The sequence below is a fragment of the Limanda limanda genome, chromosome 1 (genome assembly GCF_963576545.1).
Source record: "Limanda limanda chromosome 1, fLimLim1.1, whole genome shotgun sequence".
Classification (NCBI taxonomy): domain Eukaryota; kingdom Metazoa; phylum Chordata; class Actinopteri; order Pleuronectiformes; family Pleuronectidae; genus Limanda; species Limanda limanda.
The window spans coordinates 26,952,249-26,977,552 of record NC_083636.1 but is presented as its reverse complement, the minus strand read 5'-3'; the positions used below and the strand labels follow the sequence as shown (position 1 = coordinate 26,977,552).

The following is a 25,304-nucleotide window of genomic DNA, read 5'->3' as shown; positions in this document are numbered from 1 at the left end:
GACTGACTAATCCTACAGTTGACTACAAGCGTTAAGAGTGGACCTGCAGACGGAGCCGCTAGTTAGTCAAAAAAAAGATCAAAACCGGTCTTAAGCCTCACTACAAGAGGTTGCAGCAGGAGGGATTAGAGGAGTCTCAAACCTTAATGTGTCTCGGTTCCGCAGCTCCATCACTGGCACTAGTGAATGTTAAATATATTGTGATTCACACAGAGTTTAACGGTAAAAGATTAAAGTACATTTTGATTATAGTGTATACAGTGATGGTGTCTGAGGGTTTCTTAGGTCATGAAGTGTGACGGCGTGAATCGGATTAGATTATTGTATGGTGCAATAGCTTGAACCCTCAGTGTAAATCCCTCATGTGGTGCACAACTAGGACATGAGCGGTGATGTAAAAATTCAAAGCAGGCTCATTAAAACATTCATTGAGTGACGCCAGCATTTCAAGTGTGCCCCGTGACTTCTATTACAACAGGTCACAACTGACAATCAGTATCCAAAACTGCAGCATGTTCTTAACAGCTCAAAGTGATCATCATATTAGAAATACAATAGTATTATATACGAGCAGTATTTTCTCAATATTGCTTGTACATCACAGTAAACACTCAATCCAGTGGTGTTGGAAGAATATGTTTTATTCTGATGCTATAAAAATCCATCTTTTACTTTGGATTTCTGAATGAAACATTTAAGGACACAGTGTTTTGTTTCAAGTAATGTCTAGAGTTTTCTAAATGAAATAATTTTTAAGCTATTCTTTAAAAAAAAAAAATCAAATTCAAAGACAGAATTGGTTGAGATTAAAATAAATTATGAAACATTATCACAAAAATACACATGCGCATAAACGTTAAAAACGTAGCACGTTTAAATGTACAACTGTACACTGTGACCTAATCCAGTCGTGTTACCCATGTTGTGGTCTGGAAAGCAATATGGGGAAACATTTAAAGAACTCTTTGTTATTCTACAATATTTACATTATTATAGCTGTAAATAAACAACTTCAGAAATTGGAGGCTCGAAACATAATGAATTGTTGAGAAAAAGCTGCCGCCTCCTTCCCTCAAACTGGTTATTTACCTGTTTGCTATGAAGGTGACCAAAACATCTTGGCAAGCACAAGTAGTATATACACTGACTAAGTTCACCATAGACAGTAAATAAAGATTGATGACACTGCAGCTCCCACAAAGTGAAGCAAAAGCGTCCTGATCACCACCTGGTGGCTGGCTGCAGTCTCCTCTTTGATGGATGGGTCATGGACCAAAATAAAAGTCAAACAGTGTCTCTCATAGGGGCAACATCCTTCGAAGGCTGCATTTCAAGAGCGCTTGTGTCACAGCGGCGCCGCTTAACCGTCCCACTTCGAAGGCTCCTTCAAATGCTGCCAACAAATGCGTCCTTCACCAGAGAAACGAGGGTTATAATGGGTGTATCATTCCCTGCCAAGACTATCCCAGGATTCATTGAGCCTCATTGACAAAATGTTTTTCATAAAGGTAATGGCAACCAGATGTCCGATGCTTGAGTATCATGTTTCAACTCAACAAGTTCAACAACAAGTTCATGTGTTAAAACACAGAGGGACATTGACACGTTCACGTCCAACTACAGCTCTGTTGCTAAGCAAGGGCGGGACAGGCTGCTGCACCGAAATCCTCTGTAGACGAGACCATCTCAACTCGGTTCAGCCTTCGTGGTCTGCGCGGCCCCTCCAAGGAGGCAATCTTCATGGGCCACGGAGACCATGTTCTTGAAAGGATGAAACTCCTGAATTGAACACATTTTTCTAAAAGATGGTCTTTGTCATTTTAGGTAATCCGTATCACACTGATGCATGTCCAAGTGCTCATTTTTCTGTCTCCGTAAGATGGTGGCATTCAAATCCTGGTAATTTTAGCTTTGTTTCTGAAGTGGGAGGACGTGGAGATGAATCTTTATATGCAGTCAATGTTGTAAACATACAATTGTACAATGTTTATACGTTCAAAATGCTTGTGAGAGTGAAATCGTTTTTGTAAACATAGTAAATTCAGCTTGACTTCACTACAGGGGAAAGAAAGCTTTTTAGTCATAAATAAATCTTTACAGAGAAAACTTTACACAACAGAATGAAGAAAAAGCTGAGGGGCTGGCAGGTCCTTCCTCTCACTCCCCCTTTCATCCCTACTCCACTTCAGTAAAAATATCACTTAAGAAGTACTGAGACACACTGGTGGGCTCCACCTGTGTAGCACTGCTCTCCACACAGTCACTTTGCTGCGGAGCTGAAACCTACAACAAAGAAGAACAACGGATCAGCTGTAATCAATGTAACAATTCCACTGGAGTAAGATGGCGGTCCATCCAGCTCTGTAGCCAGTAACCCGTCTTACCTCAGCTGTACACTGAGAAGTGCTGGGACTGGTCAGTGCTGGCAATGTGATAGAAGAGGTTGAATGGCTGAGTTTCTGTGGCTGCTCTGTGTGACCAGGTGAGGGAGCGACAGTGAAGGTTGAAGCTGCAGGTGTCGAGGTGGAGTGTTTTCTTGTGCGTGGAGTTTGGACCTTAGGGCCCTTGGAAGCTGCTTTGCCACGAGGAGGGTCGCTGGTGTTGGCGTCCGAGAGGAAAGAAGGGAAATCCTCGGGTTTTCTGTCATTATTAGAAAAAACTTAAATAACATGATCCTTATCAGACATGTCGAATTATCATGATGGTTGTTCTTTGTCCAGCATCACCATGAGGACATCTAGTTTTGGCCAATACTGTGATATATGATCTAATTCCTGAAGACAATCAAACATTGATTAACATCGATTTACACTTTCGTAGCCACAGACAAAAGAGGAGATGTGGACGCAATGAAATGCTAAGAAATAGGCGACCTGTTTTTAATTTAAATGGAATCAAAGTCAAAACCGAACTCAAATCATATTTCAGTTGCTTTTTGCGAGTTGATATAAATGTAGCTAAATTTGTAAAATGGACACGTAATATCTTACTGTTACAATCACTTGCCCCTAAATCGTACGGAACTAAATTGGATTGTGGCAGATTTTGTGATATCAGCAAACATATCATAACATTGGCCAAAGAATCTATATCAAATCATATTGTGATAAAAACTGTTGATTTACGCCCCTGGAATATAACCTGTTAAACATCAATAATTAACAATCGTCAATGACATGTTGTGTTGTGTTATCATGCTGTTAACATTTAATTACAGCCTTACAAAGCTGCTCACATGCTGCAGACTCCTTAGTTCTGTTAAATTTAAGTATTTTAAATGTCTTTTCCTCACCTTGCCCGAGTGATCCTCCCCCTGGTCTTTTCCTGAGTTTGTGCTCTTGGACTTCTATTCTCTGGACTCTTCCCAACCGACGGAGTCTCCTTTCCTATGTCTCCATGGTCACCACTCCTCTCCCGAGGTTCAGTGACACCGACCTTGCCTGCGGTTGTTTTTGCATCAGAGGTTTCTGCCTGCGTGGAAGGCCCAGGACGGCCTGACTCCTGGTTGGTGTTCGCAGCAATCGTCTTACTGGCTTGTGTCTTCTTTGTAGTATTGGGCTTCACCTGCACTTTGGCTGGTTTGAAGAAAGACAAGTACATGATGAAAAACATGTGTCCAGTTAGAGTGCATGTGAGGAGTTTATGAAGAGTTTGTCTTTCCCCTGCATACCTCGTCTTCCAGTTCCTGATATCCTCTTCTTGGCAAGGTGGGTTTCAGTCTTGGCATCACTCTGTACAGTTTCTGGTAATGTGGGGGGCTGGACTGTCTCTGTTCCAAAAAACACACAAGATCAACATTAACAATCAGTAATATGAGATGAACCACTTGTTAAAACAATATATATGATGAAATCACTCTACCCTGTGGATCTTCTGGATTCTCCATGACTGAGACCTGGTGTGGGTAAAAGAAAATGTAAGATAACAATTGACATTTCACACAAGTGGTACCTTTCAGCTTCACTCACTTTATGTACAGCCGAGATGGACACAGGGACACTAGAGAGAGATGTGTCTTCCTCTGGTGACAGACTCTCTCCAGGAACACTGCAGAGAAGTAAAGAAGGGTTGAGGAACCATTAGCTTTACAAAACAGGCTGCAAGTCTGCCTGGTTAGCAAGCTGATGAGAGGAATGCACAAACCTCTGTTGCTGTATTGGTGCATCTCCATCTGGAAGATAAGGTAGGGGCCCTGCTGCACTGTCCACCAGCTCCCCCGAGGAGCAGACTGGGATTTCACTCAGTGAAAGGATGAAAAACGGTACATCTGAACCTGAAGGCATCGGCTCGGACGTCACTGAGGAGCAGGGTGGGGGGGGAGAGGTTTTCACATACACCATAATGACTACACACTGCACAACACAAATCATCTGATGTGAGTGGAACGTGATCCATGATTGACTTACAGTCTGGGAATATTGTGAGACATGGATGACTTTGGGTCCCCTCTGTGCCTAATGTGGATGTGTTCTAGGATTTAAGGAATCAGAGAACAGTATTTCAGGATAAATCCTTACGAATATAAAATTGTTAGATACGTAAACAGAAATGGATGTAGCCTTCTATCTATACTCTGCGTTCATTTTGTGCACGTCAACTGTAAGCTTATGGATTGAGACGAAGTGGAGCAGTACCACTGGAAATCCTGAGAGGCAGTGGAGCCAATCGCTCAAGCAAGACGACCATGAGACACAAGCAACACATTTCAACAAAAGTGGAATTTTCTGAGCAAAACAAGATGGTAAAAAACTACAGGAATCGATATGATGCTACTTTTCCTGGGCACATGGACCAACAGAGGATTTGGCCTCTTTCTTAGGAGATACATACAACCTCTTCCACCATTGCCATGTTTGTTGTTGTCAGACACTCGAGACTTTGCGCTGCCCTCTAGTGGATGTATTCTATGTAATATATTCCATAGGATGCATGGTGGACATCTATGAGGGCAAGGATGTTTACATTGTTTAAAACAGACAGATGTCTTTTTATATGTTAAGGCAGCATAAATCAGCCTCTAAATGTGATTGGGTGTCACTAAACAACATTCTTAATACAACAGTGGATACTGTTAAACTACAATAATGCATTCATAACACTGTAACATATTGTCAACTGCAGAGTACAAGCATGGTAAGGAATCTGTATCATACAATAACACAATGAGAATAAGTTTTTAGCATTTGTTATTAGTATGATGTTACATATCTGGAAAATACCAATATAAACAAGCAGGCATTTCAATACAAAAAGACACTGCAATCATACTTGTTATCCCACATATTGATTAATATCTTACTTGAGAAAAATTGTCCACTGCTTGCGTCACACAACCCATAGAGGACACAGCATCATTTGAATGGGAGTCACTCTCCTGATGAATAAATTGCGTCAAACCCAGCAAGGACTGAGGATCATTTGGGCAGGACTCTTGGTGACTATGTGATTCAACAGCTCCCTCTACTGGATCTGGAATGTTGGGTCGGAGTTCAGACACGGGGTTAAGGGAAACTGAAGCGTCAAAACTTTCTGATTGAGCACCGGAATCTGTGAAAATAGAAGAACCATAAGTGGCAGTAATTTAAAAAAAACTGCTCACCATTATTGGAGACAAGAAAACTTTTCATTTAGGGTTTCAAACCTGCTTTTGCTTGTACTGGGGACCGAACTTGTTGGGGCTGTTGAGGCCGACTGCTGCGTCCCAGGTTGGGTTTGGGAATAATAAGCCTTCCTCTTCGACTTTGAGGGCCTTTTTTTGTAGACTTGGAAGAGTCTGTGAGTTCTAACTGAGAACTGTCAGTTCTGTAAGTGGAAGTAAACAGTTACAAGATAACTTCCTACTTAAAATGTATTACATGACGTTCAAAATCTATAACTAGTATTTAGATTAAAAGACAAAAACGTTTTCATAGAATCAGGAATATAAAACTAACATCTTACCTTGAAGCGGATTGAGTTTTGTCAATTGATGTTTGATGAGTTTCGGTCGTTTCTGAACATTGCTGGGCTGCATCTTGACTTTTTACTTCTGAGTCACTTTCTGGACATGACTGAGGATAGCTCTCTGTTGGATGGACGGTTGTTATGGAGAAGACATTCGTTGCCAAAACCGACGATATTTTTGACTCTGTGGAGCCACCTTCTGGAGACTGAGACTCTGAGGCCGTAATTGGATCAGAGACTTGTGAAGCAGGTCCAGCCTCCACGCTGTCATTATTTGACATTTTGTCCCTCGTGGATTTCGTCTCAAACGTGGACATTTCAATGATTTCACTTTCAGGGATTTTGTCTGGCAACAAGGCCTGATTCTCAGCAACGCATGATGTTGCCATGACAATACCATCAGAAGATGTACCCTCTGTCTTTTCCGACTCTGCAGGAGCAGATTTTTTCAAACTGAGTTCTGTATTTAACGGACACTGCGATGATGTCAAGAGCTTTAAGTCCTCCTCTATCAGTTTCACTTCTGTTTGTGAATTGTCCACAGGTGATGGTTCTGATGTTACATTTGAAGAGGTGTCCATAACTGAGGGTTCACTGATTGTCTTTGGCTGCAGTTTTATCCGTGTGGTTTTGGTGGAGGATACTTTGGAAAACTGTTGTCTTCTATGAGGTACATTTGGTTCTGAACCTTTTAAGATTGAGTGTAGTCCAACTTCTGTCAGTTGTTGCATAGTTGCAGATGATTCCTCTGTGGGTTTATGACTAGAGCATAATTCCAGTGATGGTACAGAAACCGTAGAAGTGTCAGTACTTTGAATTGGAAGCGAGATGCTGCAAATTGGTGGAGCTTCTATCTCTGCTGTTGTCTTCTTAGTGGATTGAGGCTTTACAGTTGGGCTGGAGGGTGTCTCCACAAGCTGCACCTGCATGACAGGGTCTTTTGTGGTTTGAGGTTTGGACCGAGCGGTTCTTGATGTCTGTGCTAGGTTTGGTTTAGGTTTGATTTTTTGAGCTCTCCTGATCTGGCAGGTCGATGCCACTTCCCTCTCTTCTTTCTGACTGACTTGTAAATCCTCAGATGTAGCAAATGAAGCAGGGTTGTCAGTGCTCTCTTGGACTGAAGCTGCATCACCAGTTGCCATTTTGTCATTTGTCGATCCAGATGTTGACCCTGTGTCTATGTAACTGGTTTCAGAAATGCTCTGGTTTTGCGAGTACACTTGACCAACAAGTGCATCAGCTGTCCTTCTCTCCTCAGTTGTAGACAGCATCTGTGTGGGTGTAAGAGTAGAGCCTAAATCAAACAGTGGTATCAAGACTGAAGCAGGACCAGTGCTGTGACAGGGTTTTTCAGGAGAGGTGCCACAGATTGCTTCGGATTCTCCTTTAGTTTTTTCATTGACTTTGGGGACTGGAGTCGGGCTGGAGTCTTTCTCGGTGTCTTCTGTGGTTTGAGGTTTAGATCGAGCAGTTCTTGTTGTCTGTGCTAGGTTTGGTTTGGGTTTTACCTTTTGAGATCGCCCTCTCTTGAACTGGCAAGTAGATGCAGCTTCACTCTCTTCTTTCTGACTGACAGGTACATCGTCTACAGGTGTAGCTGATGGAGCAGGATAGTCACTAATCTTTGGAGCTGAGTCTTGCCCAACTTGTGATTTTGTGACAGCTGAGTCAGATGTTACCAGGTTATCCCTACTCTCGGTTGTTCCATCACGAGTTGCCATTTTTTCATCTGTGGATCCAGATGTTGACCCTGTGTCTCTGTTACTGGGTTCCGAGAGGATTTGGTTTTGTGAGACACTCTGATTCAATCCACCTTCTGTCCTTTTCTCATCAGTTGTAGACATTTCTATTGCGGGTGTATGGGTAGAGCCTAAATCGAATGGTGGTATCAAAGCTGCAGCAGGACCGGTGCTCTGACTTGGATATTCAGGAGAGGTGCTGCTGGTTGCTTCTGGTTCAACTTCTATTGTTTTTTCATGGATTTGGGGGTCTGGAGTTGGGCTGGGGTCTTTCTCTACTGTGGCATTTGTAGTTTGAGGTTTAGATCGAGCAGTTCTTGTTGTCTGTGCTAGGATTGGTTTGGGTTTTACTTTTTGAGATCGCCCTCTCTTGATCTGGCTAGTAGATGCAGCTTCACTGTTTTCTTTCTGACTAACAGCTACAGCGTCTACAGGTGTAACAGAAGAAGCAGGATGGTCACTGCTCTCTTGGACTGGAGCGGAGTCCTGCCCAACTTGTGATACTGTGATAGATGTAGCTAGGTTATCCCTACTTTCAGTTGCTTCATCACATGTTGCCATTTTTTCATTTGTGGATCCAGCTGTTGACCCTGTGTTTCTGTTACTGGGTTCAGAGAGGATTTGGTTTTGTGAGACACTCTGATCCAATCCACCTTCTGTCCTTTTCTCTTCAGTTGTAGACAGTTCTATTCCGGGTGTATGGGTAGAGCCTAAATCAAATGATGGTATCAAAGCTGCAGCAGGACCAGTGCTCTGAGTTGGTTTTTCAGGAGAGGCGCTGCTGGTTGCTTCTGGTTCGACTTCTATTGTATTTTCATGGATTTGGGGATCTGGAGTTGGGCTGGGGTCTTTCTCTACTGTGGCTTTTGTAGTTTGAGGTTTAGATCGAGCAGTTCTTGATGCCTGTGCTAGGATTGGTTTGGGTTTTACTTTTTGACATCGTCCTCTCTTGATCTGGCTAGTAGATGCAGCTTCACTCTTTTCTTTCTGACTGACAGGTACAGCATCTACAGGTGTGACGAAAGCAGCAGAATGTTGACTCCCTACGTGAACTGGAACAGAATCTGATGTTTCAGATGTTGCTAAATTACTACAGAAACTCTGAATTATTTCAGCATGAGACTTCAGCTTTTGATCCGACATCTTGTCTCTGGTGGCTTGTTCTCCACTGGGTCCCAACTGGGTATCAGAAAAGCATTGACTCTGGTGTTCTGAGGCACTTTGGTCTAATGCTGCTGCCCCTGACCTGTCCTGAGTGACACACAGCTCTTCTGTGTGTTTAACTTTAGTAGAGGAATCTTCATCTATTGATGATGTTGGAGTATTTTCTAGTACCTTCGAGGTTGTTTCTTCAGGAGCTGATGGTGATTCAGTGACTTGAATGTTTGAAGCTTCTGTGTTTGTCTCTCCAGCTGTCTGTTCTGTTGATGTATCTGGTTGGGATTTGGGCTGTTCAGTCCTGGAGTCTCGGCCCAGGTTAGGTTTGGGTTTAACCTTGGACAAGCGTCCTTTTCTGGTCTGTGGAGAGTGTTTCTTTGCACTTTCTGGACATGACTCTAACTGAGGGCAAAAATCTGTATAAGACACAGTCTTCTGCCCACCACACGACTGATCACTAGTTTCAACCTTTGGAGCGTCACCACTGTCTGCTGTACCTTGTTGTGGCTCCACAGTATCAATAATTTCTGCTATTTCTGTGTCTCCATGATCAAACATGATATGAATTTCACAGTTTTCCTCTTGGTCAGCATCTCCCAGGTGTTGCTCAGTTTCTTCTGCACCTACTGATGTTGTCCCTGCATTTTAAGACAATGCCACATATTAAGTTTACTGAAAATGAAAAAAAAACACTAAAAAAGTTCCAATCGCAGAAATCTCGTAGCATCTGTCTCGTACCTGTTGTGTGGTCTTCTGTGACTATTTGACTCTGTTCTGAGAGTTGAGTCAGGTTGCCGATGGTCAACAGAGTTTGAGCAGCTTCATTGTAGCTCTCGTCTTCAGTTACTGAAAGAAAAGACACCGCAAAACATGAATGAAATAAAACTAAAAGATGAGTAATCCACTGGCAACTAGTCAGAGTACCTCTTCAACATACCTTCTGGGTGTTCTGAAGAGAGGAAATCTATAACATCCTGCAAAGTAAACAAAGAGTGTGATTATTATTGATCATTGTATGAGCCTTCTTTAAAAAGGTGATTACACCCGGACAATAAAATGCTGCAGTATGCTCATCCAGCTCAGCAAATTATAAAATATAAAAAGCTGGAAGAATCAGTTTCTTCATTTAATGTGTGATAAAAAAAATAAAATTGACATGAGGTCATAAGTCATAATATGATAGTGATACAGCAACAGACAAATACATGCATTAAAACTGAAAAAAAAAATAAAATAAAAAAATTGCATTTTATCAATATAGATAAAACTAAATAATTTGAAATTATAAAATGTTTAGTGTGACAGGGGTTAATGATTTAATATCAGCTGTAATACATTTTAGACATGATAAACTTACAACCAGCAGGTCCAACTGATGTTCACATGGTTCAGCTGTGCCGGTGTCATTTTGTGCCAGATCGAATGAGGAATCAGGGCACAGTACATCTTGGGAGAGGCCCAACACATCAGGCATATCGGCCAAAATATCAAGCTATGGATGGGATGGGGAGGGTCAGAGTGGAGGGTGTGAATTATGAAATGCAAAACCATGCACAAAGAAACACGGATGCAAAAAACAATACAAAAATGCGTGTTTTATGAATTATGTCAAATTAAATCAAATGAATGGTAGCTGTTCAAGATGTCTGTGAAAACAGTTTCCCGTACCTCCTCCATAGTCTCTTCCACCTCTGAAATCACAGGATGCGGGGAGCGCAGGCTGGCCGGCACAAACACAGGGGCAGTGCTGTCCTCACCGGGGCTACACAGAGGGTACTCCTCCTCCTCTATCTCTTCCTGATCCTGCTGCTCTTCATCTTCATCGCTGAAATCTGACCGAGAGGTCCTGAGTGTGACTAGTTTGGGCTTTTTGGACTGTTGGGCTGATTGTTGCTTTGAGGATCGTCCCCTCTTGGCTGTGCATTTGGGTTTAGGCTTGGCAGCAGAAGCAACTGGTGAGGCAGGGGAGGAATTGGACGCAGAGGTGGGTTCTTCTTTGGCGGGGTAATTCAGGAGCTTGGTGGGCTTGGGCAATCTTCCATACCTACAAAACATAGTCAGAATAAGTACAAACCAGTATACAAGTATAATTTTCTAATATTGATACTAATAATATTTTATTAGATAGTAGTTTCTTTGAAGGGTGGGAATGTCAGCATTTCTGGATAGTTTTGAATGAGAGTGTCTTTTAAGACATGAAGTATTTTGTACCTGGTAGGTCTTGGAGGCAGAGCAGTGACATCCTCTTCTTCAGAGGAAATGTCAGCATCGTCTGACTTCCTCTTATTATCCTCTCTTAAGGGTGATGAATCTTTATTTACCTAAAGGTTTAACATAGCTTTTGTGAGATACAGTTACGAAAAAATGTGTCGCAAAATGTGAGGAATGTGAACTGAAACTGAGATAATAACCTGCTCCTTCGAGGCTCCATCAGTCACACTCTCGTCTTCTTTATCTGAGGCAGTATCTTTGGCCTTTGTTGAGTCTGGTGGAAACTTTTTACTCCACTTTCGTCCCAAAGGCAGTAGTGGTTTTGGCGCTCTGCCTCTGGAAAGTTTAGCTGGCTTGATTGCTGTGTCCTTGGAAGCATTCACGTTCTCAGTCTTTTCAGACCTAATTATTTGGAAAAAACGATGTATTGAAATTCAAACTTTAAATACATGAACATAGTTTACTTAGAGAACATTTCTACAGTTTACTTACATGTCTGGAGTTGTTTGGTCTTCGGCAAGAGCAGCTTCAGGGTCTTCAGGTATGCAGGCCTCACCTGAGCATTGAAGCAGATCATAATTAAGTTGCAAGAAGCCGAATACAATGTGAAAGCACACATGGAGAAACAGGAATAATGTGGTCACAAATTACTTTCTGGGGCTGCATGGCCCCTTTCTATAGCCTGGAAACCAGATCAATCAGCAAGTTTATGTTGATCCCCATCCATTTTGAAACTGAATGAGCCAATCACAACTATTTCTCTAAAATGAGGCATATTTGATACAATGACTGACAGAGTAGCGCCCAATTGGAGCGTGGATGGGGCATTTCTATTCACAACCAAGATGTGCATTTTCGCCAGGTCAATCAAAGTCTGGTTTTTGTCTCCCAAGTCAAATTACTCTGCACTAGACAGAGGTTTTTATATGCTCTGATTGACAGTGATGGAAATGAGAAACCAAGGTGAAAGCACCAATTTGGCAAGACAGTGACGTGAGAGAGCTTCTCAGGCTCAGAAAAAAATAAAAGACAAACTCATATACTGGCAAAGGAAAATTACCAATCTTTTTTTAGGTTTCACTTGCGTTTACAAAAAACTGGACGGTATATTTTCTCTATGATTGCAGCAGGACTGCTTGACATATAGTATTTAAGTTATCTTTCAAAATGCTTACCCTCATCAATGCTGCTAAAAACTTTAATTCCGATGATGTTTTCCTACACCTGACATCTATTGCACTTCTGTCCGTCCTGGGAGAGGAATCCCTCACATGTGGCTTTCTCTGAGGTTTCTACATATTTGTACCTGTTAAAAGGGTTTTTAGTAGTTTTCCTTACTCTTGCTGAGGGTTAAGGACAGAGGATGTCACACCATGTTAAAGCCCTATGAGACGAATTGTGATTTGTGAATATGGGCTATACAAATAAAATTTGATTGATTGATTGATAAAAGTAGAATTGGTCCATGCTGTAGTCTTTTTACATTCTTCTGGAACTCACACATTACCTTGATATTACATTGATAACCTGGAAATCAAAAATGAACTGAGCCTGATGTATTGCATTTCTTGAAATCTTGTTAGAATCTAGTTAGAACCAATTAGGTAAAACTAAATGGCAGCTCCCATGGATCTACAAAGCAATATTTACTATTTAATTCTACCAGGTTATCTAGAAATTGTGAACATTTTCCTGAAACAAGTAAACGCTAGTGTACCTTGTTCATTGTTCTTTTCACCAGTTTTCTTTTTCTTATCATTTGCTTCCTCATTCACAGCTGCCTGTTTAGCCTTTCTTTTGCGTTGTTTCTTAGGCTTGGAAACAGGGGTTCCTCCTTCATTACAGAGATTCTCGTTCTCTTTCTCTCCCTCCTCTTCCTCATCCTCCAGATTTGGAACTTCATTGGCATCGTCTTCATTTTCTTCCTCCACATCACTCAGCGTGCTTTCAGCTTTTTTGCCTGTAGAGGGAACGAGAACGTTGCTGTACTCCAGACTGTAATCCATAACCCTGAGCATAAAACATGGTAAAATAAAAAAAAAGACAAGATAAATACCCTTTGCCTTTCTCTTTGACTTCTTCGGGGAGTTCTTCTTAACGAGTGTCTTGAGTTTCTTCCTGTTTTTCTGAACCTCCAAAATTTTCTCAAGAAGCTTAGAAAAATACTCAATATCCAGCTTGCGTCTCTCTCCTACAAAACAATTGGCAGTAAATATTGCATCAAAATAAACACAGGGGCCATTCATTTAATGTCATATTTAACCAGCCAAATAAAGTGCTACTGAATACTTACTAAACGCCTTGTCAATCCTCCAGGAATTCTCTCGCTCCTCTTTTTTGAATTTGTTCTGGAAGTTAAAATACAGTTTAAATAGTTTTAATGAATTTATTTAAACAGTTGGAATCTTCTCCTTTGTCCTACTATACAAATATATGTATGTATGTAGTAATAGCCTGGTCATAGTAAACATCTCTGACCTTTATCTCTGATCGAGCTCTGTGAGGAAACAGTTGGCAAATCATGGAGAAGTCTGTCCCCACCATACTGACTGACAGGTAGAACATGTCTGTCTCTGTTGAAAACAAAATATTCAACTAATTAAAAAGGTGAAAACGGAGAAAAAGCTTTGTTATAAAAAAATATTGTAAGTCTGGATCTTATTATTATTATATATGCCAACCTTCACTGGACCAGGGTTTTGAATAGCTGCTTCTCCTGAAGCTGGAGTACGTTGTCGTGGAGCCACGCTCAAAGATGGGATCTCGACCCTGTGCTGGGTTTGGTCCTTTTGCTCGCTGGACTTCCACCGTCAAGCTGAGATGCAGGTAGAGAGGATATTATTAAACATACAAATGGTTCCATCATCTCTTAAATCACAGTTATTTTTACATTGAGAAGACAATTCACATGTATGAGGACAGTTTGGATGCATTTTTAGTTATCAAGATAATGAAAAACTGAAGTGTGTACAACCTTTAACCAACAAAAACAAAGAAAAGAGAAGTCAATAAATATGAAAGAATGCACTGACCTCTCTTCATCAATGATGAGAGAGCCATCCTCTGCTACTTTGACTTGAGGAACCATGAGTGAGTCATCCTCTTCGTCTGCCATCTCCTCTTCATCCTCCACCGTGCTCGGCAGTTCAGGGGGAGCTTCGGGTTCCGGCACTTTCTCTGGAGACCTGCAGGCGATAAATTATAAACAGAAACAGATTATAAATCAGAGAGAAGGAATGTGCAGCACCATCGGCCTCAGGTCTCAAATGGCATTCTTCTCTCCTTCCACAGTCTTCCACCAGCATCCTGAACGATATTTTGACAACAATTTGAATCATGCAATCACACAGCTGACATATATTTGACTGTTTTTGTTATTTGCCATTTACTTTTAATGACACCGATTCCTTTCCGATATATAAATATTCCACCAAAACAGGCCCCCTCACACCATTTTACAAAGGCAGAATCAATGCATCCTGGGCTTAACACCAACCAGGACATTTGTGATTGGTTTAAAGAGATACAAACAAGCCTGGACATATTTTGCTCTAAAAGCAGAAAGATAATGGGTGCAGCCACACCATTCTCAAGCACTGACACAGCACTGATAGGTCTGGCTTTACAAATGGACAAGCAACTTGTACTGGTTATTGACTAAAATAATCCAGACTATTCTGTCTTTCAGTCAATCACTTAGGCCGTCTTCAGACAAACTGATAAAGATGTCTGTACAATGGGGTCAGGACTTTGTCCAGAGATTGCTTATCATAAATAAAGAACGCAGCAGGACATCCTCCTATCGGACGCATTCACAGCACCACAGAACATTCAGGCGAGGGGAGGTGCAGCCTGCAGGAGGCGGGTCATAACGTATAAATTCTGCTGCGGAGATCACATGAGTTTGTTTACAGCACATCGATACAGGCATCGGCCAATATTATCAAAACCTTTCGAATATCATCCTCTTTGCAAGTTGATGTCTTTGTTGGCGACTTCTATGTGTATGGCTCTTTTGTTTGTTTTTGTATGTTTCAGGTATTTCACGTGTTAGAAACGTCATCAACACATCCACTCACTTGTGGGGAGTCCTCCGGAAAATATCCTGCCTTTGTGTTATGTGGGCTCACAGTTCGGACATTATCCTGTGTTTTTACTTGGTGACTGACAAGAAAAACTGTGAATTTACGGAGCCTCTAAGTTGGACCTTTATGTTCTCACCTACAGCCCCTTTTAGGGCTGCTCAATTAATCGAAATATAATCGTGATTACGATTATTGGGTCAAACGATCTCCAAACTACTATAATCGAGTTGAAACGATTATTTGGCATTTTTTTCTAAAGAGACGCACATGCGCAATTCAGTCCCTCCTCTAAAGCATTCAGCGCGGCCCCGCTGACCGGCACTCACTCTCAAGCAGCTGTGAAGTTAAGGAGGCGAGTTGTGTGTGTGGGGCCCGGAGGTATTTAAAAAACAGCGCGAGTGGAAAATGGCAGAGGGAGGGCAGCCACGTCTGATCGACAAAAAGTTATGTTGTATGGGAACACGTCGGATTCAAAGAATCCGACGAGCAGCAGCACCACACAGTGTAGCGGCTGCGCCGCACAGCGTCCACTCTACAGCGCGCAGCCGCCGGCTATTCACACCTGCGCGGGTCAGCTTGCGATTCTCCGCTTGTTGTTGTATGGAACCCGTTCAATGTCGGGGTTCGGGGGTAAATGATGATGGTCCTCATAGCCCCCCCCACCCCTCTCTTTCTCTCTCTCTCTGTGTGCTTGTACTGGGGGGGCAGATGGGGACATTTAATATTGAGAGGAAATTTCAAAGTTCTCAGTTACAAAGTGTTTTTATGGAGAGTGTTAATGTTGCCATCATTAAGGGTTTGAATAACCGGGTACCGATATCCTGCATGGTTTCACGGAGGAATAAGACACGCAGCCGTAATCGGTGTAAACCGGAACCAGAAGTGACTGGTACTTCCGGTTAGTCATTAAAAAAAAATAAGGGCACATTAATAATCGTTTGAATAATCGTGATTTCGTTTTTGTCTAAAATAATCGTGATTATGATTTTTTCTATAATCGAGCAGCCCTAGCCCCTTTAGATAATGTCGGTATTTTATCCAGAGCTTTATAAATTAGGCAAACAATCTCTATGAGATGTGCAGTAAATTAGAAATTTGATTTTTGAAAGCTAATGCTGCTACTGCAATCATTGAAACAAATACTGTATCCCCATCCGAAATATTCATCCTCAATGCCAAGTCAAATTTTCAATGACCAATAACTGTGTTCAGCCATCTTTCTGCTATATTCGTCTAAAGAAAAACTCATTTTTGATTGCTAGACATAAACAGGGAAAGCCAGAAAGAAGCCAACACAAATTGTGCTGCCCAATAAGTATAATATCAAGAAAACATAAAATGAAAGGTATTTAGAAGAGTATGATATATCCTTACGGTTCTCTTGCTGGTGAAGCTGGGAGCACAGTCTCATTTTCCTGAGTAATGTCTTCTACGGTCGATCTGGAAAAAAAGCAAATTATATTCACATAAGATGAGGAACCACAAATGTTATTATTCCAAATAATCAACAGAAAATATTTTTTCTGAAGGTAAGAATTAAATGTTTATCAAAAATAAACTATAGAGACAGTTAAGAGACCTACGTCATGGGGTTGGACAGCGGTAGATAATGGATAAGGTCCCTCATGGTCATTTTGGAGGGATCTAAAGTATATTCCTTCACATTCGGCTTCATTTTCTTGAGTTTCTGCAACACACAACATATAACGTCTTTTTTAGTCAGCATTTTAGTCAGCAAAATTGCTAGGTCCATGAAGCTAGCATGTTTCATTTTTTCCACATTACATGATCTAGTTAAGAAAGGTTTGAATACCGTATTGTAATCTAACAACTAGAAATCATGTGTTTAACAAAAAAATTACAAAGGAACCACTTTACAACAGTTAGTGCAAAAAAGCTGGAGATCTATCTGACTGTGCATCACTTGCAGGCTCTTTGGTTTAGCAGTGAATGCGAGGTCTACTTCAAGCGGTCCTTCTCGGAGGACTCTGCGTGGGAAGCACTGCCACAAAGGGTACAGGTGCCAAATGAGCCGATAGCATGGATAAGAAGTTTACATGTGCTCTGCCAATCAAGGAGAGAAAGTTCCAGGACCTCCAGTCAATGAAACCCATCATGCCCATTGAGTGTCATCACTTCTTTCACAATTTGCCACATTAATAGGCATCAGTCAAAAACCAAGCAAAAAAGAGCTGGAGGGAGAACTAAGGAGATGCACATGCCTCCTCACCATTATGTAATGTATTCCTCTTATGTTACATAATTGACAGACATTGTTATTAGCATGTCAATAGTCATCTATTGTCATAACCTTTTTGAGTGAAGTTGTAAATAAATATCATATATTCAACATTTGGTTAATTTTTTTTGTGTTTTATGAAAATACTGAAAAAATTACTAGGGAGATTCGTTTAAGAGAGTGACGATATTGAATACATTTTTATTCAACTGAGAGTGAAGATAAGTAAAGAACAATGTGAACTCACCTTTTCTTTTTGCTTCTCCTGTCTGAGTAACTCTCTCAGTTTTTGGGCCTTGGCGAGCCTCTGTAGATCGGATGGGTCATTCAGGAGTCTGCTCAAAGAGAGCGCTGATGGGGACAATGAACGTCCACTCTTAGAAGACACGAGAGACTTGGCCCTCTCGGATAACTCAACTGCTTCTCTGTCTGGTATAGAGAAGAGCACTTTATCAGGTGGTCTGGGAGGAACTTCTTCAACTTGGCTGCCTGACTTGCTCTCCAATTGTAGGCCACTGTCCATGGGCTGATCGGTTTGTTCTAGTGAATCCTCAGGGAGAAGGACAGCTGAAGGCTCAGAGGAGTCAGTGGCTGCTTTAGGCTGCACTTTGGGCTGCTTGCTCTCCTCCGAACGCCTTCTCCGCCTCGGGGACTGGAGTCCTTGAGGAGCAGCCGTTGTCCCAGTTTGGATGGATGTCGATGGCTTTTCAAGGTCTGAGCCGGGGGTTTCAACGGGAGTTTCAGCATCTGCCTTGGCGAGGGACCTCGATGTCCGAGCGAGGGCGGAGGGGCGACCAGGAGCCACTTTGGGCTTGACAGAAAACCGCTTCCTTCTCTGGAGTGCAGCCGAGGAGCTGGCTCCTTCCGCATTTTGGTCATTGCCATCCCTAAACAGTAGTGAGATAAGTTGTTTTAGTTATACATAATGTGAGTAATGTCATTCAGAAGTCCTTTAATGTCTGATACTCACCCAGGGGCTGTTGTTTTTTCAGATGGGGTCACGTCAGATTTGATATCTGTCACAGCAGTGGGAGTGCTGCTCTCACTGATGTCTTTGGGGGTCTCACTGGACTCCTGGTTTGATGAAGGTGCTTCCTGAGGTATTGCTGCTGTTCTGCCTGCCGTTCCGACATTAGGCCGAATACTAAACCTTGATCGACGAAACATTTTGACCTAAAAATAAAAAAGCTGCATTAGTATTCCAAAAGTAAAAACAATGTCCTGAAGTACAAGTCGCTCTCACTATTTTGCCTTTAATGACTAATTAACTGTCGTGAAGGGTTTTCGAAAGTCATTCTAAATTCTCCTCATTTGAATATTCACTTCTGCATAAAACTGAATATTTGTTCTGGTTACCATTTGTATAACTTCAAGGAAATGGCAAATGCAGTCCCCAGACTAGAATTAGTCGCTGTTTGACTGCAAACAACTGTTTAAAATGTTGTGATAGATGAAATGTCTGACATACAGTGCTGTTTTTTTGTACAGTTATTGTACAATTATTTCTACAAGTCAAATAACTCTATACATGTATGATAGACAGTGAAAGAACCCAATCAGGTAATCTTCAAGAGGGACAACCTGTCTTATTCATAGCAGCACCAATTCTACTATAGTTACACTGGCACAGTTTTTCAAGGTAATCGTCAGGCAAGTTGTTTTAAGCCTCTTAGAGGCGTTGCCACAGTTCTTCTGTGGATTAAGGCCCTCGCTGTCTTCATGTAAAAACCACAAAGACATAATGTTGAGATCATGGACTCTGTGGGGGACAGACAATCTGCTACAGGAGTGTGTTTACAGCCATTTGCAGTTTACTTGATGATGAATAAGAATCTAAATCATCCTGTATTTCCAAATTTGTCATAGATATTAACTTCCGTCAAGGAAGTTATGTTTTCATAGCCGGTTGTTTACTAGTTAGCAGCATTACACAAGCACTACAGGAGGGATTACCATGAAGCATAATGGAAAAATCAATTTTGGTGTGGATCCGGATCAGAGGGAAAACTCAAGATATTTTTTCAAATCCTTTAACTTTAAAACTTATGTTACCTGCACCAAAGACCCTAACCCGAGTAATATTGTGTTAGTAAATTGCATGATAAAAAAGGAAATTCCAGAGAATAACGTCACCATTTACCTCAATTGTATTGGATTCGGCTGCAACACTGTTTACCCCTGAAACTCCATAAGCGTTTTGTGGACTCAAATACTTCACCCACCCCTCCATCGGCATAGTGGTGAGTAGATAATCAATGCATTTAAATTTTGGGGTGAACGTTCCCTTTAAACATCACAACTAAATTCCTTACCCTAACCCTGCAACCAAGTCTTAAAGGGGACATATTATGAAAATTCCACTTTTGTAGTGCTTCTACACGTTAATTTGGGTATCTGGCATGTCTACTGTCTCCAAAACTCTGGAAAAAAACAACTCTTGCGGTTTGTTATGGTTTCTCTACGTCAGAAACGTCATGCTTGAGTGACTGCAAATGAGCTTCCGTATCATTCCCTCGTCACAATGAAATGGGAGTCTCTATTATGGCACTCAAAAAAGGTCAATCTGAGGAGGGATGTTTTAGACAGGGTAAAAAGAGTGCTGTTTTAAATTATCCTAGTGGTATTTTGACCAACATATGTTACAGACATTTCATTAAGACCCCAAGGAACCATATCAACTTGTGGTAAAATGGGCATAATATGTCCCCTTTAAGCCTCAATTATGAGGACCAGACAGAATGTCCTCACAATGATGTTTAATGGTCCATAATCGACCTGATAACTAACTAGCACCCACCCACCCACACACAGTAAAAGAAGTGCTAAAGAAGTTTTCACCCTGTGATTGTGACGTTAGACAGAAACGGTACCTGCGTGGCGCCCCAGCCAGAATACGTTATTTACGTTACGTAGTGCAGACCTGTGACAGGACGAGAGAGGCTGACAGGCGTCACCTCCGGCTGCACAGAAAACAATCAGCAGGAACCATCAGCACAAGTTGAACAAAGAGACACAGTCTGTTCTAACGAGGGTGAGAAGCAGGGAACGGACTCATTCTGAACCAAACAAGTACAAACACACACACACACGACCCGAGCAGCTGCTGCTAAGAGTCCACAGTCACACTGAGCTCATGTCAACGTGGACACAGCTGAGGCGGCCATGTTCCCGTCTTTACCACGGCTACATGTGTAGTGTGACTTACGATAACGGAGCAGCTCCGCGATATGTCCTGCGCGGCGAGAAATGCGCTTTCATTCAACGAAGAGTGACAAACAGCGGACTTCACGCACACATCCCTGCGCCATGTTTAATTATATGACGCGCTACACTCGTGGGTGAAAGGGGTTATGGGAAATGTAGTCAGGTGGGCTGTAAAGAGCCGCATGAGGCAAGATTACTTAGTTCATGAGTAAGACTGGTCCTCACTGTCTAAAGGAGCGTTACATTAGAGACATATTTAGATAATTAATTTAAAATAACATCAAATCAGTTAGAGAATTAGCAGCAACATTTACTGTAATATATGAAATTATTAATAATGAATAAACGTAACTTGCAAAGTAAATATCTGAAGTGGCTGAAAGCTGCCGTAACCCCAGTTCAGCAGGCCACTGGAAGAAGAGTGAACCTCCAAATTATAAAGAATGGTTCAGACTCCTCACAGAAACAATATACCTTTCAACGTTTCATTTCTAAGATAAATAATAACCCGGATGTCGTATTGGCAATCTGGGAATCTTTTTTACATTCCATGAAAACGACCATAGATTTGTGTTACCTTGATGAATCTTCGAGCATGTGTTTGGATTGAATTGGTGGGAGTTATGGCAAAATACTGTTTCCTGAATGTTATGGAGCAACCTTTAAATAATTAGGGTGCGAGCACTGAACGGTGAGAGAACCTATTGAAATTGTAAGAACTTTTATTGTTAGGGCGCGAGCACTGAACGGTGGGAGGCCCTATTGTATTTCGAAGGATTTGTATTTCCCTTTTGAGCTTATCAGGGCCTATACATGCTCAAATTCAAACCCTTCACCTTGCAGAAGTTGATTTTGCAGAGCACGTTTTTTAAAACTGAGATGTATTTGATTTTCTCATCCGCGTAAACTCACCTGCTTGTTAAGTTTCCATGGCACAAGCGTAAACACAGATCACAGTTAGCCTGTTAGATACCCCGCAGTTAGCTTTATCAATGGTTTACTGTTGACACAAGATTCTTGTCGTCACCACTCACTGTTTGTTGTTAAATTCTGCTTTAATGGTTGTAGTTGTATTGCGAAGTCACTAAACTGAAGTAAAATGTAGTTGCTACACGCCACGGTCGCATAAAGTACTGCTAGCGTAGCTAACCTTGACAGTTGTGTTAATTTTTAGTCAGCTAACTTAAACTCGTAAATACGGGTGCACTGAAGATTTGTATTTTGTGAAAATAAGCCTAGTTGCCCAGCATTTCTTACCTCATGCGGAAAATGTATCAGCTGTTGTGCCATTATGGTCTTTTCCTCAATTTAGTTTCCTGCTAAGATTAGTTGTTCAGGTGAATACACTGCATAATATAAATATTGTTTGTGAGTTACTATTTCACTCAACAATACTTCAAAGGAGTCATTGATCAAAGGATTCTGTCAATTTGCTTAATGTCATTGTTTCATAGATTCCTTTGATGTCTTAGACTGTTGCAAATGTGAAAGATTTATACGATCTGAAGAGAAACAAGACAGTGCTTTGACCTGAACAGATCTTTCAGTCTTGTATGTCCTGATAGCACCCTAAAGGTATTTGAATTCTGGAGCAATTTGAAATGGGCGTGGCAAAATGACTCAACAGCGCCATCTAAGGAAAAGCCCCTCAGTTATGACATCTACACAGAAATCATGGTTTATAATCACAGCGCAAAATAGATAAGGACATGTTTCTTTTCATAACAAACAAATAAGTCCCCCCCCCCCCCCTATCGGATACATCAGTGAACCTGAGACCGGTTATCTGACAGATACCTGTGAGGGATCGAACACAGCGGACCGTGTTTCCTGTAGCGGGTCAGGATGAGACGTCCCAATCTGGGTGAAAAACAAACCTCTACGTTTCAGTTTCTTAAGCTAACACTTGTTTGCTAATGCCAGACGGTGTTGTGATGCCATGTGTTAGCGGGATGTCGTGGTATTGAGACAGTAACAGTGACGCTGTGTTAACTGTGGTTGTGTCCGGTGAAGGTGAAGGAGGCCCCAGGGATTATGTCGCCAGCGGGTACAGTGTTCACGAGGAGGAGAATAAACATCTGCAGGAGGGACTGGGAGCCAAAGTCAACGCGCTGAAAAGTGTAAGTTTCTCCTGATGACACGAATCAGCTGCTGGGGACACGAGTCTGTGTGTTTGTAACATAAACGTGTTGATACTGGTTTCCACAGCTGTCTATCAACCTCGGAACGGAAGTCAAATACCAGAATAAAATGCTTGACGAGATGGTGAGTTTGACTTCAATACTGAAACTAAATATCAACAGCAAATAACACACATTCAGATACTTGGATTAAAACCAGTCCTACACAGTGTAATAATACCTAATAATACTTTACTTAAAACTTAAAATCTACAGTTTGAAATCAAACGTACAGATATGATATTGTGTAATTTATTTAATGTAATATTTAGTGTCTCAAAATCCCCAAAATGCAAATAACTCCTTACCAGCGCTGTTATTAAATGTGGTAGAGTTCAGAAAGTACATTACTTCTATATGCAATGTAGCAGAGTATAGTAAATACAGTTAGTAAATTACATGAATTAAAAGTAAAAGATTTTATCTTTTGTATTTTATTACTATACTCGTTTTAGAACACACCCTCTTTTGAACAGAAATATGCTTATTTTCAAATATAAAGGAAGTGAATCTTTTATGGTGTTGTGTAGTTTAATCTATATTATCATTGGCTGATTTGCATAATAAAATACAAAAAAACTACTTACCAAAGCTGTTATTAAATGTATGAATCCAGAAAGTAAATAGCTTTTATCTGAAATGAAGTAGAGTATAGTTAGTATAAAATAGCATCAGAAAATTACTCTATTTGTGCCTTTATACAACCTGGATATTTTGTAAGTTTTGTATTTCATTTCCTTGTTATATTTGGGTGTGGTTTCCGTCTAAGCCATCACTGGTTTCTTCCAAACCCCACACATATTTTAAACACTTCCTATTATGTATACATTTTTTGTGAAATAAACTAAACTAAATTAAAGTTACTGTTCTTGAGTAAAAACATTGGTTACATATCACCATTGTAGTATCTGAATCGAAAGTGGACTGTATTTATTAAGAACTTTTTCTAGTCACATTTACTCATTCACAAACACACACTGACGCTGCACTTAAATATGATTCACTATTCAGTCAGACTTATGGAGCAGTGACATCAGGAGGAATTTAGGGTTCCATGTTTTGTAGACTAGAGGACCCAGGGATTGACCCACCGACCTACTTGTTAGTGGCCGATCCGCTGTCTCCTGAGCTGCCTGTTACATAATAACACCTGGATCATTATCATGATCCTTTTCCGGACTTGGGACTTTTACTTGTCTCTCTTTCCCACACTAGGACTCAGACTTTGACTCAACCGGGGGCCTGCTCGGTGCAACCATCAGAAGAGTGAAGCAGCTGTCCAGACGCAGTCAGACCAAGCCGCTGTGCTACATTCTGCTCTTCTGCTTCTTTGTTTTCTTCGTCCTGTACTCCCTCATCAAGCTGAGGTGATCGGAGGACCCTCCTAGAGTTGTCCCTTTGCCCACATCTCCCTCCTCCCGCAGTCCCTGTTGCGTCTCAAAACAAGACAAGCATAATGATGATGATGATGATGACAGGCAGGGGTTTAAAATAAAGTGTTCAGCTTTACAGGGGGCCAGTGTCTGTGAGCATTTAATACAAAGACCCCAAAATAGAGCCAAGAAAGGACCAATGCTATTTAATGTCTTAAACAGTAAAACCAGTTTAGGAAGGTGAAACAGTCTGAGGTGATTAAGGATCACATGTATCACGTACGCAATAAGTGGATGATACCAGTATTTGTACGTCCTTGACAACAGCCCAATTTACCTAAAGTGAGAAGATGAGAAAACATGACACCCAAGGGCGTAGGATTATATAGGGACGGTAGGGTCCCGACCCTACCAAAATCCAGCCTCTACTGTGTAGTCCCTACCAATAATACACCCGCTGTCCGTATTGTTTAGGCAATAATTATAGTACACAAAGGGTTAAAAATCAGTCTCTGCTAGAAGTCCCGCCTCTAAACAACTATCGCGCTTTGATTGGCTGTAGCGGTTTCCCGCAAACCTATATTCAACCTGATTGGCCGTCCCCGCTGTCACTCCATCTGCTTGTTTAAAAAAAAAAAAAGCTACCGGCAATTTGCTAGTCCCAGACAGGAGAAGCAACAGGACGCCTCAGTGCATAGCTAATATCTGCATCTGCGAGTGTAAGTTCTGCCTTCGGTCACGTCAGCGAGACGGATTTTAATATCAGTGATGTCATTTGCAGTAACACTTATATTTGTGTGTGTTTTATGCTTGTGCGTGCGCGCGCTGTGCGTGCATGTGTGCGTGTGTGTGTGTGTAGGATGTCGAAGAAACGAAAACTGGACATAAGAGACTTCTTTAGAAGTCAACGTGTAAGTTAATTAAAAGGTTATATATTTTAGAGCCATAACAATACTGAATATAAGTGAATGACATTGTAGATCAGTACCCAGAGCTGAACAGGGACATACTAAAGGTCCAACTAGCCATGTTTAGGTCCAAATACACTGTCAAATCTAGTGTTGAAGTGGCAGAAATAATGAGAGGATTGACAGTTGAAGTGAGAGGTCTGTTTGATCAGGTTGAGTCCCTTATCAGGCTGCTTTTAGTCATACCAGTTGCATCAGCTGAGG

The 25,304-nt window shown here is 41.4% G+C and overlaps 2 protein-coding genes across 2 annotated transcripts; one reads left to right on the top strand and one right to left on the bottom strand.

Moving 5' to 3' along the window:
- Positions 1-620: 620 nt before the first annotated feature.
- Positions 621-20,639, bottom strand: zgc:162472 (uncharacterized protein LOC553495 homolog). The gene is made up of 29 exons (XM_061075792.1): positions 20,581-20,639; positions 18,346-18,548; positions 17,623-18,262; positions 16,720-16,823; positions 16,511-16,576; positions 14,084-14,236; positions 13,733-13,866; positions 13,530-13,624; positions 13,345-13,399; positions 13,108-13,242; positions 12,769-13,011; positions 11,544-11,607; positions 11,252-11,453; positions 11,052-11,161; positions 10,509-10,884; positions 10,198-10,332; positions 9,778-9,814; positions 9,579-9,686; positions 5,941-9,478; positions 5,642-5,802; positions 5,300-5,547; positions 4,407-4,470; positions 4,144-4,297; positions 3,969-4,047; positions 3,862-3,895; positions 3,671-3,769; positions 3,293-3,575; positions 2,385-2,640; positions 621-2,283 (listed from the first exon to the last, which is right to left on the bottom strand). Exons 2-29 carry the CDS (start codon positions 18,540-18,542, stop codon positions 2,176-2,178), a joined length of 7,878 nt encoding a protein of 2,625 aa, XP_060931775.1. The 5' UTR covers positions 18,543-18,548; positions 20,581-20,639; the 3' UTR covers positions 621-2,175.
- A 1,785-nt stretch (positions 20,640-22,424) lies between these two features.
- Positions 22,425-24,130, top strand: LOC133002480 (BET1 homolog). Its single transcript, XM_061072347.1, has 4 exons — positions 22,425-22,443; positions 22,593-22,699; positions 22,788-22,844; positions 23,975-24,130. The coding sequence occupies exons 1-4, from the start codon at positions 22,425-22,427 to the stop codon at positions 24,128-24,130; spliced, it is 339 nt and encodes a 112-aa protein (XP_060928330.1).
- Positions 24,131-25,304: the final 1,174 nt, after the last annotated feature.

Excerpts from the sequence above, each read along its gene's own strand:
- LOC133002480 (XM_061072347.1), top strand. Across the intron at positions 22,700-22,787 it reads AAGTCAACGCGCTGAAAAGT|CTGTCTATCAACCTCGGAAC; the intron begins GTAAGTTTCTCC and ends TGGTTTCCACAG. Across the intron at positions 22,845-23,974 it reads ATAAAATGCTTGACGAGATG|GACTCAGACTTTGACTCAAC; the intron begins GTGAGTTTGACT and ends TTCCCACACTAG.
- zgc:162472 (XM_061075792.1), bottom strand. The coding sequence starts at position 18,542 with ATGTTTCGTCGATCAAGGTTTAGTATTCGGCCTAATGTCGGAACGGCA. Across the intron at positions 4,298-4,406 it reads TCTCACAATATTCCCAGACT|TGACGTCCGAGCCGATGCCT; the intron begins GTAAGTCAATCA and ends CCTGCTCCTCAG. Across the intron at positions 2,641-3,292 it reads GGGAGGATCACTCGGGCAAG|AAAACCCGAGGATTTCCCTT; the intron begins GTGAGGAAAAGA and ends TAATAATGACAG.